This window comes from Colius striatus, chromosome Z, assembly GCF_028858725.1.
Source record: "Colius striatus isolate bColStr4 chromosome Z, bColStr4.1.hap1, whole genome shotgun sequence".
Taxonomy (NCBI): Eukaryota; Metazoa; Chordata; class Aves; order Coliiformes; family Coliidae; genus Colius; species Colius striatus.
Window position 1 is genome coordinate 7655487 of NC_084790.1, and position 13485 is coordinate 7668971.

The 13485-nt window shown below is 36.5% G+C and overlaps 1 protein-coding gene across 1 annotated transcript in view; it reads left to right on the forward strand.

Moving 5' to 3' along the window:
• MCTP1 (multiple C2 and transmembrane domain containing 1) overlaps positions 1–13485 on the forward strand; it is a 285266-nt gene that overhangs the window by 168223 nt on the left and 103558 nt on the right. Inside the window, exon 10 of the mRNA XM_062017784.1 lies at positions 2049–2142. Coding sequence (XP_061873768.1) covers positions 2049–2142 — 94 coding nt within the window. The remainder of the gene's footprint in view (positions 1–2048; positions 2143–13485) is intronic.

Here is a 13485-nt window from a genome sequence, read left to right on the forward strand (position 1 = left end):
GGGAATTGTGCGGCATTGTGGGGTGGAGTGGGGGGGCACTTGCTTGTCTTGCTCTCTGGTTTTTGCTTTGTTTTCCTTCTGCAGCTTGGTGTTTGTGTCAGGTGTTGAGAAACTTGGGTAAAATATGGAAACATTTTTGTATCTCCTTTCACTTTCATTATGGTATTAGAGCAGAATTATCTCTGTTGTGGTACTATTTCTGATAAGGAGCTTCCAAACCTTGATGGTTATTGTAATAAATAAGGGGCGGTACCAACGTGGTTTTGAATTATTATAACAATGCTATCTGTAACACTGTCTTTGCCACTCTCAACTTGTAAGCACATAAGCAGGGGGGTGAGTGTGTGATGATTAAAGCTATATTTCTGATGCTTAACATAGTAAAGACGATAAAAACTTCTTAACCATTGTCCTATGATAATGTGCATGTATGTGTTTGAATGTAGGTAGCATGCGGGCTACTACACTTAACTGGATTCCTCAGTTCAGTATACCAAGGTCACATCATCACTGTAAACAGTAAATGGTCAGTTGGGGCTTGTGAGATTAATATCCGAGTGTGATTTAACTGTTAGAATTGTCCTGTTAATAAAAAGACAGGAGAGCATATTGTACATGTAACATTTTAATGGATAGATTATTTGTGCATAAACATACTGTAGCTTTTGCAGGCTGATATTTAATATTTCATTTAAGCAGCCCCTTAGTTTTGAGATCAGTGATATTATTTATTCTGGTTTTCCACAATAGTCTATTTTTTCTTAACAATGAATTAGAAAATTATTGACTTCCTTGATTACCCAATGTTTGCATTTGATGGAAATGCAGACATTATCATAACCAGTGGAAAAGGTTTCACCTGCACTCCATTAAAATTGTAGAAAAGGCCACAAGCATTAAATATATTAGTCCAGATTTTAAAATACTTTAAAATGAAAGTGCGTGCTAGTATTTAGGAACAAGTCTTGGAAGAACAACCAAAAATCAGGCTACATAAGTATATATATATGTGATTTGCAGAGGACTTGAAAATCTAATTTTAATCTCCTCTTTTGGTGGTTCCTCCCCTAGCTTACCTAAATACTGAATGATAATGCCAGGTTTGTTACTAATTGATTGCAGATTCAAAGTCACATTCAATGTTTTATCATTTGAAATTCTCCAGCTTCAAAATTTGTTGAAGGTTAGGACTTGAGAATTTTAGTATATGACAACTAACTATTACAATACTCCCAGTTCATTACTTTTAATTATTTGAAAAAAGAACAGCAGCAGAACACACACTTTGCAAGCAGCTTTCTAGAACTATGTGGGATGAATAATTACATATCTTAATGTACTCTTTAATTTTTTCTTCCTCTTTTTAAAATATATGCAGAAATTTATCGTAAAAATAAAAATATTTCCAGTAAAAACTTTCTGCTGTGGAATCAGAACCACCTTTTAATTAATTTTTTTAATCTTTTTTCACATGTGGTTAGTATGAAAATTATTATGCTGTTATAATTATCTTTGGATCGTTTTTTCACATGTTATTTGCAAGCTATATGCAAGCTTATGTGCAAATAGGCTTTATGGAAGCTTGCATATGATGGTCAGCTACAAAAGAAACAATATTGTTCCTAAACAACTGTTCAAAATATTACTAGAGCCATCACAGGGAAAATGTGAACATGGATCTTACAAAAGTGTTCAATGAGAAGTATGCTATTGTTTGTATTAATTTTGTTACTGCACTGCTATAATTTAAAGTTGTAATGGATGTTCATGTACTATTGGGGTATTAATTCACTAGAATTCATGTTATATGTAATCCATATTCTATTTTTGCCTTTGCATTTTTCATTGGTAGGTTAAATTTATCACAAACTGAAAGAAACACTGACAACTGTACACTCCTCAGAAAATAATATTTAAAAGAATGAATATATTAGACAGAATTACACCAACTTATACCTGGGCTGGGAAAGAGACTATTGATATTGCTTTTGGTTTGTGCTTTTCAAAACTTAGAATTATTTTTCTTTTTTTTTTAATTTATTTTGTAGAGTCCAATGGCGATGTTCGGTGACATGAAGGATGTGGGATTTCTTCAGGTGAAGGTCATCAGGGCAGAAGCATTGATGGCAGCTGATGTCATAGGCAAGGATTCATTTAGTTTCTGTGACAGTAAATACCATAGTAAGACTGGGCCTTTTTAAAAGTGAAAAACATATTTAAACCAGACATTTATCTAAACATTACTGTCTGCATAGTCTTACCTTTTGCTCATTAAGGAAAAAATTTGTGGAACAAAAACCCAAAACTTTTGTAAGCAAGGCAGCAAGTCATTCTAGTGCCTGTGTAGATTATTTCTCAGAAGCATGAAACATACATTTTTTTACATCAATTGTCCTGGAAAAATACACAGAATAGACTTCTTTTTCTAGTAGATATTTACAAAATTATCTAAATTAAAGCTGAATGCCACAGGACAAGGCAAATGAAAGGTGCTAGACTTAGATACTACTTTTAAGTTGTTGCCAAAAGAACTGCTTGATATCTGCTAGATATTTAGCAGAGATGCTGTTGGTTTCAGACATTTCAAATAAATGCACTTTCCTGTAACTGCTGCTTGTACGGTTAGAAAAGGAAAATAAGATTTCTTTTTTTTGTAATTTATGTGATATAAGCTGAATGGATAATTTAACCTTTTGCTTTTCAAAGTAAAGAAAAAATAGAAAAAATAGTCCATCTGTACTGCCTACGTTTCTCCAGAAATATTCAAGCTATCTGCTTTGAGTACAATTGCTTTCACACTGCACAAGTTGAATAGAGCAAAATGAGCTGCTTCTATGTCTGAAAATAGCCGTGTCTGCTTTAAAAAAATCCCCACAACCTATGCTAATCTAGCTGATTTAAGTGCAATTTGGACATAAATGTTCTGTTACCAGAGCAGAGGTAGATACATAGCAACATACTCAATTTTAATGACTTTTCTTTTGGTAAATTAATGTGAGTACCAATTTAGTGGGGTTTTTTTTCTTAGACAAGGTAACAGAGCAAATGTGTTATTGCTGAAACCGATCATCCAGTTTGTGGCATGCAGAATAACAGATTCTATTTTTGGGGAGGTTGGAGAAATGCTTCTAAAGATTCCACACTCAGCCTTGACCTTATAATCCAATGTGGTCTGAACAGAGAGAGAGATTAAGTTATTCAGGGGCAAATGGGATAATTCAGTCCCTGACCTCGTTCAGTCTTCAACTTTTCCAGATCAACATGTCATTTGTGCTGATTGAACAAATTTTTTGGAAATACATTTGATTCAATTAAAGATGTACAGAGCTACCAAAAATTTACAGACATTGCATTTAGAATGGCAGCCAGGAAGACAGGGGAGAAAGCTTAATACCTTCCCATGTCCTGCATAATTTGTTCATTAACAACAGAAAATACTTATATGGAAGGTAAGTTTTTTTAAGATGATTGTATATTCCAGACATTACAGAAATTGTTGTATATTTTGGACAAAAATGCATGGCATTTTGAGAGGATAAAGGGGTTTTATTAACTGCTCTAGCAATTTATAGCTATTATTAGTAACTTGTGGGTACATACAGATTACTTCAGGGTAAACTTTGAGTAGCGATACTTAGAAATAACTCAAAATAGTTATTTGGTGATTACCAGTAAATCACATTTGAATAAACTGGGTAAAACTTGACCCTCTGCCTTTATTCAACCAAGCAATACTTACTAGGCTGTTTAGACAGCACTGTCATCAATAGTGTAACTTAAACAAATAAGGATTGCTGTGTGACTAATCTGGGACTACATCGCTCTTCCCACTATATGGGTTTTTTGGAGTTAATCTTTTGCCCTCTCCTGAGTCTGAAAAATAGCTGAAACACTTGTATTGTACCTGTGCGATTTGCTTTTTCCCGTCTGCTGGATGTCTCGTATTTCACTTTCAGGAATCTTTTCATGTGAAGTAATAAATCAAAATTTATTAGTTTGGGCTGAATGAATCGTAAAACTCCTTAATATTCCATCATTTAGCGTAAGCACGGACAGAAAAAGATTTCTGTAATCTTTTAAGTAGTCATCAATCTTACTACAGTTTCAAGAATTTTTTTTCCTTTCAAAATGTGAAATTTTTCTTTTGTTACCATACATTCATTGAGCAGCATTGTAGTACTGTATTAACTCTGTGTGAATAAAGAGCAATTGAGACTCCCAATGAATGAATGAGTAAAAAGCACAAATTACTTTTTAATGAAACCTTCAATTCTTCTCCTTTCCACAGAAAGCCCGTAGCCTTGTTCAGCTGAATGCTACTACAGTAGGTCACTTCAGTTAAGCTCCTAATAAACTGTTGATAGTTGAAGGCAGTTTTTTCTCCAGTCACTCTAGTCCAGTGTTGGACAGAGCACTTCAAAATTTTAAGGTTAGTAAGGCTTTGTTTTAGGAAAAAAAAGAGAGAGATTGAGAGTGATGGTTCAAGCCCCAGTGTACACCCCCCACATACACATACTGTTAACAAGATGCCAGGATGGGCTGAAATTTTAGTGAAATTGTGGTCAGGGAAGAAATGAGCACTGCCAGTTTGAAAGTGGTACACAGCTCAAACGTGCCATAACTGCATTTTAAAAAAATATTACATAAAATAACAAAGAGAGACTTCTCCTCTCTCAGCCCACTTGCAAGGAAGTCTAGGAAAGGGAGGACTGCTGAGAGGTTGAGAGATTCCCCACAAGTGACTGAGAGTTCATGATTTTGGAGAGAACTGAAAAAAGGGCCATCTTCTAGGACTGTGGCCTTTGAGAGAATTGGTGCATCTATGAGGGCGTTTCCTCCAGAAAAACAGTGTCTTTACAGTGTCTTAGTCTAAACACAATTGCTTCCACCAATGTATTCTGTTGGAAACAGTGGTCACAGCAAATACCCCTTCCATGAAAATATGTGGGGTCTTTTAATACAGTTTTTGAAACTATAATCTAAGAAATGGAAGGACATTAAGCATGGTGTTTTCTTTTTCCTTTTCCTGGGAAGAAAGTTTCATTTAACTCTTCCATTGTGTTTCAGGTGTTGTGCAAAGCAATTTTCTCCCAAAATCCTCAGCAAAAAGAAGTAATATTTTCACTTTCCCCACATCTTTGCTTGCTTGTGGTTGCTCTGGAAGACAGTCAGACCTCTCAAAGATTCAGCTGCTTGTATATACACAGAAAAGTATTCCAATGGTGCAGTAAAAAGTAACGGACTCATCATGCCATTCGGCCTCTGAAATTAATACATATTCTGTTCACCTAACCCCTAAGAGTTCTGGAAAGTAATAGACCCTTCACCATAACATAGTGCCAGGTTAGGCAATAACCAGGTAAGCATATACCTTCTGAAGTGAAGCTTCAGAACAGGCGGGTTGTGTTGGGAGGCTGCTGGTTTTACAGGCAGCGCTGGCAACTGCTTCACCAGGGCAGATGTATTTCTCCTTTTCCTTGTACCATGACATAAAATTAAAAATCTCTTCCTTGTTACGGATGAGAAGCAAGCAGCCTTAGAACAGATGTTCCATCAACTTCAGGGAAAGTGCTGTTATTTTAAGGAATAATGGTCAGCAACTCGAATTCATTAGCAGAGCAAAACCCAAGCTCCATGTGACGGCCTGACTAGAAAACAGTTTGTTTTGCTGTCTTTGGGCTTTAATTAAGACGTGTTCCATTCCAGCCCCCTGGCTCCTCTCTCCCCCTGCCCCCACCCCGCTTGCTGTGTCACAGACCGGCGATCAGACGCTTTCAGATGGTCCAGCCCATGACTTTGACCTTCTGCGCGGTCCAGCGTTCCCTGGGGAACCGTTCAGCTCATGAGGTCTGATTTCACACTTCCAGGATGCCTCGGCTCTCTTAACAATGACAGGGAGACAAAGCCCTTTAGAGCAGGCCGCATGGGGACTTGTTTAAATTGGAAACTAGAGAGGAGTCAAGGAACAAGGTTACAGGCTACAGAATAGTGCTTTTAATAAAGAGCTCACAGCTCTGGTTCAGCTCAAAGAGGGCTACCTCTGTACAATTAATTGAGACATTTATCTGGAGCATCTCAGGCCTCTACTTTCTCACAGAATTATGTGATAAATATCAGCTAAGAGGCAAATGAGATGTGCATGAAATGAATTTTTAACACTTTGATTACTGTGTCTCCAGTCTTCATTAGAAGTAAATTTATTTGTATTTCTGACCTCATTATTAATCAATTGTCTGCGGGTTTTTTTGGGTGCCGTGATTTCTGAACCTGGTCTATCAGACAGATTTTACTAAGAGCTCAGTGATATTTCAGTTTACAGTCAAAAAGCTTTTCAGACTTCTCTTCTGAAGAACAGAAACTAAGCATAGAAAATGAGGCAGATCTTTTTTTTCTTTCTTTCAGTTTAATGTCTGGAATTCAGCCTCTCTTCTAAGAAAATTCCATGCTAAAATTTTGATTAAAGTACTTGAAAGTAGGATGAAGGCACCAAGATGGCTAAATGTGCAGAATGTAAATGAGTTTTCTAAAATCTCTTCTACTAAAATGTCCTAATACCACATGTGCAAAAATAGTCTTTGAAATTATTCTTCAAATGCTCGGAAGTGTCAGAGTGATGTACACAAACATTAAATTCACAAAGGTATGGAAGCCCATGCATGTAAAATTGAAGGAATAAATTCAGAGGCCCTTTGGAAATATGGTTCCAAAAGTAATTTGCTCTGTCAATTAGTGCAAGCAGATTTCAATATATACTTGAATTATCTTCACAAAATACGAAATCTGCTAGATGAGCAGAATTCTATGGTAGGTAAAATTTCACCTGGTCTTATCATACAGGTCATCGGAAGACACCAGCTCAATATAATGTACTGTAAAACTAGCTTTTTGTTTTGTTTTGTTTTGTTTTTTTTAAGAAAGTAGCAGTTTTAGGATACTAATGGAAAAAAATAGTATCTAGAAGAGTTTGTTGGTTAACAGTAGCATTTAGAATGAATTATACAGTGAAAAGATGACTTGTGATTGTTATTTTTTTTCTATAATTGCTCTGCAGATATGTGTTTGGATGATGGTGACACTACACTGCATTGCCTGGCAAGATGCTTCGTGCATTCTTGGTACTAGTGTGTTGCAATGTGTTTGCAGCAGCACTGCTAAGGAAGAGTTATCATTTCCATTTTAAAGATGGAAAACTAAGAAAGGTTAACTGACTCAGCTAAGGCTGACAGAGCAAGACCTTCAAAGCTGGCATTTGGCTTGGGTTCTGTACTTAATCCATTAGATAAGGCAGTTTCTTGTGCTATTGAGCCATTCCTCCTCCTGGCCAAAGGTCAGACCGACTGCTCTGTTGCAAGCAGCTGGCTGGCAGGGAGCTTGGAACAACATTAGTGACATTAGTGTTTGCATAAGTGGCACTGCCCCCCAGAGTCATGAACTGGCTGTCTTGTCTTCCCCAAAAATAAAGGCCCTTTTTGGCTGTGGAGACTTAGATCTGTAATGGACAGGCATGGCCAGCGGTAGGGAAGAACCATAATAGCCCATGAAATATTCAAACAATATTTCAGCTTTCATAACCAGGTTAAACTTGGTTGAACTTTGTGAAGTTGTAGTTTGTGAACATGACTTTTAAAAGTAGAAATGGAATTTATGTCCCTTATTAAATTTTTAAACTATCCAAAACATTGTTAGTAGTCTTTGTGATCCGAGTTCAGTTTTGATAATGTAATTTGACCAATGCAAAAAATCATCTAACCCTTAGTTCAGAGTAGAGTTAGCCATTTGTTTAAAATCAGTTCATAGCCTAGCCAATGCTGGAGTTCCATCAGTTGATATAATTTTACAGACCAGTCAGTGGCAGGTAAATGTTAAATGCCAATCTGTATTTAGCCTGCCACATGACTCTTTTTATTGAAAAAACTGTCAAAGACACAAACTAGGAAATTATTTGTGTATCTGTACATCTTTTTTATTGAATGAAGTAATGTAGGCTTTCTATAGTCATGGCAGAGCTACTTCCATGGGGAGCTTGCCCCATGTTATCTGCTGTCCCATGTGAGTTGATCCTTATAAAGTGCAATAAGTTTTCAGGGGACAGGTAGGTCTGCCATATGCTTCTTAGCTTTCGTCTACTCTGAAAAGCAATTGCATCAATGGTAGTTCCTTGCAAGAGTCTGTGGAAGCCCTGGAGAGAGAGAGAAAGAGAAAGAGTGAAAGAGAGAAAGAAGAAAAAAAGAAAGAAACAAAAGAAAGAAGGAAAGAGAGAAAGAAAGAAAAGTTGTTCTACAGTGACTGATGGTATTTCTGATTTTTTTTTTTTCCTCTCTATAGGGCGGCTTTTCAAAGATTGCAAATGGGAAAATGTGATGTTTATGACTGTACACTGGTAATTTTTTCCTCTCTAAAACAGGGAATCATCTGTTTCTACATGTTTGTTTACTAATGTAAACTTACACCGTTAACTGAATAATATGCAGATGACATGCAGTATTCTGGAGACAAATGCATGTATTGAATAGAGTTTTATAGTAAAAGGACACTGCAATTTTACTTCCTCTAAACATGGCAAGCAAGAAATATAAATTTAAGCTTTCATAGCTTTTCATCAAGGAAAACTGCTTTATGTACAAGTGGAGCTACAAAATGAGTGTGAAAGTGCAGCTATGTTGACTTGAAGTACCTTTTGGAAGAATTGCTGTGCCTCAAAATGAATTTTTTGGTAGGAAAATAATCTACCAAGAAAAAAAAATGTTGGACAACTTCCTCCTCAGGGACTGTTGAAGGACATAGCTATTTATCTTGCCCAGGAATATAAATTGCAGTATGTTGCAGTTTGACAGCTCTAATATTTAGATAAAGTTCATATTTATACACACAACAGATAATTGCGTCTGAATTGGTGCAAAAGCATCTTGTGCAAAATCTGTTGTGCAAAAGCAGTGTTTTCAGAGTGGAATTTGAGATGATACCAAATGCTATGTTGTTTTAAATAATCACTAGACTGGACAAAGACCAGCCCACCAGCCCTAGAACATTAGCTCACAAGTGAGGTGGTTTCACAAACACCTTTGGTGCTTATTGATGATTTCCAGCACAGTGAGCCAGATGATCTTCAAATGTGAAAGTCTTGTGTCCTTTGAACTGATGGAAAAAGACATTTACCAAACTTCGAAGTGAAAAACACAGCAAAACTGTTGGCTGATGTGGTGCTGTAGGTACTCAAGAAAATTCAGAAGCTTTAATTATGCAGAAGTTGTTTTTTATTTTCTAAATATTTTGAGAAGCAGTTAAGGTCTATTTAGGTCTCTTTTCTATGGTGTAAAAGTGTGTTTTGTTTACTTGCAGGAAAAGGAAATTGTTCTAATGGGTGGCCTTCTGAGATCCAGATAATGAATCTGAGCTCCAAACTGACTTTGTTTCTTTTGCGAAAGACTTCCAGGGCTGTGGGGGAATTAGGGTTTTGAAGGAAATAACAAATAACTTGTCTAATTCCTCATTAGCCTCTCTTGCTGCTTAACCAATGTCGTAGAGTTGGGCTGATTTCAGTTGATGGATGTACAGGTCGTCTGGGGCATGAGGTGATTCCGAGAAGTAAGGTGACAATTAAAATACTAATATTTTAATTAATGTATGTATAGCATGCAATGTGAGAGACACAGTACTGATTGAAGAAGAGTATTTGTATCTAAGTGATCTCACTTTGTGCTCAGGTCTAGCCATCTATCTAAACATTAAATGTGTTACAGCATAGCACAAACAAAGATATTGCATAGGTGCAACATGTGTCATGATGAATAAAATAGGAAGCTTCAAAAGACAAGTAGATCTTCATTTTTTTTAAATTCTAGCTTATATTATGAAATGGAATTCTTTCTACGAGTTATTCTCAGGGATTCAATGTCTGCAATGCATAAAGGAGACAAAAACATGAGGGAAATCCAGTAAAAGATGAGCTGCTTTCCCTTCCAGATTATTGTATTATGTGTATTGTGTATTTTATGTAATCCTGACTGTTCCGGAGCCCTTAGGATTCCACAAGTAGAGTCCAAATAGCATGAAGATGTTACAACAACAGAATGCATTTATGAGATTTGGTTTGCATCTTACTGAAGTTTTCTGCATGTCTGACTCCTCTAAGTTGGAAGGTGTAGTTCACTGCTTTTTACTACTTGTATCACAAATTCCTTCTAAAGTGCTAGGTGTAATAGTGATTGATCCCACTGAGGTCATGGGATTGCTCAAAATCGTTCATGCTGGTTTTGGTGATGCTAGGAGCATGCTTTTAATGTGCAAGTGCCTTAAGCAGGTCAACTTACTCCAGCCCAGCCCTAAGCATACATTTATGACTGAGTTAGGAGGAGTTTGTGTATGTCGTGATCAATAGGGTTAAGTATCTCTAAAAACACTGGAACAGTAGCTGGAGACTTACAAAAGACACGGGGCAGGGAGGCAGCTGGAAGATCCTCAGTAGACACAAAGATTTGGGTAGAATTTCTTGACATATGACAGGTGGCATATGGCGGTAGATGACAGACGTGATTTAGTAGTGAAAGGCAACCTTATGATGACAACGTAATTTAGAACAATGTAATGGAGCTTAAGTAGGAGAAGTCTAATCAAAGGTTTTTAAGTGTGCTTTTAGAACTGCCAGATGGACAGCATATATTTTTCTGAATACTTGTGGTTTGATTGTATAAAAGGAAAACCATTTAAGAAAACCGTTTATCTATCTCTTGTTTGAAATCACTAGTTACATTAATTAGACAGAAGTTGCCTGAGACTGCCTCGGTTAGAATATATGTTGTGCTTCAGGTAGTGATTTGGAATAATATAGTGATGAATATACTTTGTAAGTTTCTGGATTTCCTTGGTCCTCCTAGTAACTAAAGAGACCTAAAGACAGCATCTTTTAATATTTTAGTGCTCTCCTAAGGCTTTCATTGGGAATGATTGCATTATTTTGAACATTCTTGCAATGCAGCAGGTTGTCGTGGCTGTCGGTAAGATTTAGGATTGCAGTCATTCTTTCTAATAATGAGAACTTAAAGATGACAGATGGATGTGAGTTTCACCAAGTACTTGTATATTACTTCGACTTAGTCTTTCTGGATCATGCTCAGTTATTTGGGTTGGTATCCAAATAATGTTTGCACATACCATATGTTTAGCACATCAGTGAGGAATGTTTCCTTTCAGATACTCAGCTTGGTTAAGAGTAGCATGTGGAAGAAGTGCCCATAGGCAATGGCGAAGGACTTTGCATATTGGAACTTCATAGTCCCCTCATATGGTAAAAACAGCATTCCTTAGTAGAGATGTTCACAGCCAGGAAATTTCTGTTTGTCAACCATAATATTTGGGCCTGCCTTTGTACCATTTCACAATATTTCCTTTTGTCAAATTTGATTTTCAAGTTTTAGGAGGGAAGAGGAGGCATGAAGTGTTGAGCGTGAGAGGGGAATATTTTGTTTCTGAAAACCATTTGTCTTGACTTTGATCGAGGACTCCTGTGATTGATGTTACATATTATTTGGCTCTCTTAAGTGGATTGATAGCCATATAAATCTATAAGCAGAGTCACTGAGAAAGTGCATGTCAACAGATGCAGAAAATAAATGAATGTAGTAAATACTTTCTCTTTGTTTACAGAAGGAGGCCTTCTGTAGTGCAATGCATTTTCCTGTGTTTATACACTATTATTAAACACAAATCTCATTGTACCATCGTATGATGATACTTTAAAAGAAGAGATAAAGTAGTATCATCTAGTTCACCTGCTGTGTCAATTCTGCCTTGTTGTTTTAACACTTTCTGAGTGTTTCTTTTTCAAGTACCAAAACCTAAAGAACCTGAATAAATATGTTTTAAATTTCCTACCACTTCTTGGGCTTCTGAAGTAGGGAAACATTGAGACGTGTGATACATTCATCTCTGCTGACTAATGAATTAATCATTTTTTCAAGTTTAATGTGAAAGATTCAGAAGTGTATTGTTTTCTAGAGAAGGTAAACATCAGCTCTAACTGTAATTCACAATGCCATTAAAACAATTATTCTTTATCATTACAGTTAATAATATGCACATTAACCTCTCATGTAGTCTGAATCAATACTGCAGTTTGGAGATGTGACCCCAAGACAGCTTTGTCTAAATATTGATTTCATTGTCATTTGTATAAGGTATGAAACAAATTACATGCCGCCCTAATATCATTAACGTAGCCCCATTGAGCTGTTCAATTTATGGCTTCTTATAATGCATGACAAAGCATTACAGAATTATTGAAGACATTGTGAAATAGAATTGCTTACTGTGCTGGACTTGATTGAGGAAGGCCAGTGCCAACATTCAATAAGTTTCACTTTGTGGTCCAAAGAAAGACTACACACAAGGATGAACCACTGTAATATGCAACTCAATTTCTATCAGACAAAGTTCCCTTGGGTTCTAGGAACAACAATGTGTTCTACAGTTTTCTACTTACATATATTTATAGCCTTACATGAAAATATTGCATACCCTTCTATTCTATGCCAAAGGCAAGTGTTGTACTTTTCAGTTACTGGAGGAAATCAAAATTGGTAAGAGAGATGACATCTGTCTGTCTTGGCCAGCATTTCTTGTGGTTGTCGTTACTGTCCTCATTTGAAATATGCATTCAATAATTTGGTCCAAACCATGCGTTCTTCCCTTTGTTGTCTCTTTATAGCAACTCTTTTCTTACCATGCCTTCATGTTTTTGTTACTGCCTCTACCATCATGCGTGTTCCTTGGATCTAACTTACAACACCTTCTTGCACTTCCAGGAAATGTCAAGGTTTCCCCCAAACCCTAGGCTTCCTCTCTCTTTGGAGAGTTCCTTTATTAGCAAGCTGTTGTTAAACATGAGATTATGGTGTCTGTTTTCCTTCTTTTCCAAATACAAGCTTTAATTTTCTGGATGTCTAAAAAAATAGTATAAGTTTCACATCTTCCTTGTAAACTTTCAGTTGGGATAATTTTACTTGCTCATTGCTTGATATCTGAGCACTAATCACCTGCAGTTATTGACTTTAAGGTGCTTATTTCACGTGCAGGAGCACCTCCCCACACACACTTCCTTTTCCCATTCTTTAGCTTAAGAAAAAAAAAATCAACTTCCATATCCCATCCAGGATGACACTTCCATTATCTACATATTACATTTTCAAAACAGCATCTTCATACTTTCTCCTGTGGTGACTTTCATGCTGAGGGACCTTCTTGTAAATAAATGCAAAGCTACTTCATTGTATTTTAATGTATACAAAAATTTCAACCACGTTTGAGCTTCTGCTGTGCTGAGACTAGAGCCCATCATTCCAGCTGATATCGTCTCATTGTTTAATTGTACTTGCCCATTTTCTCCGGTGTTAGGCTTTTATCTGAGACAGTTTTTAAGACTTTTTGATTTTGGGGAGAGGATTTGTACAGCGTGAAACATGTAGAATATAGTAATCTTTGGATAAGTAT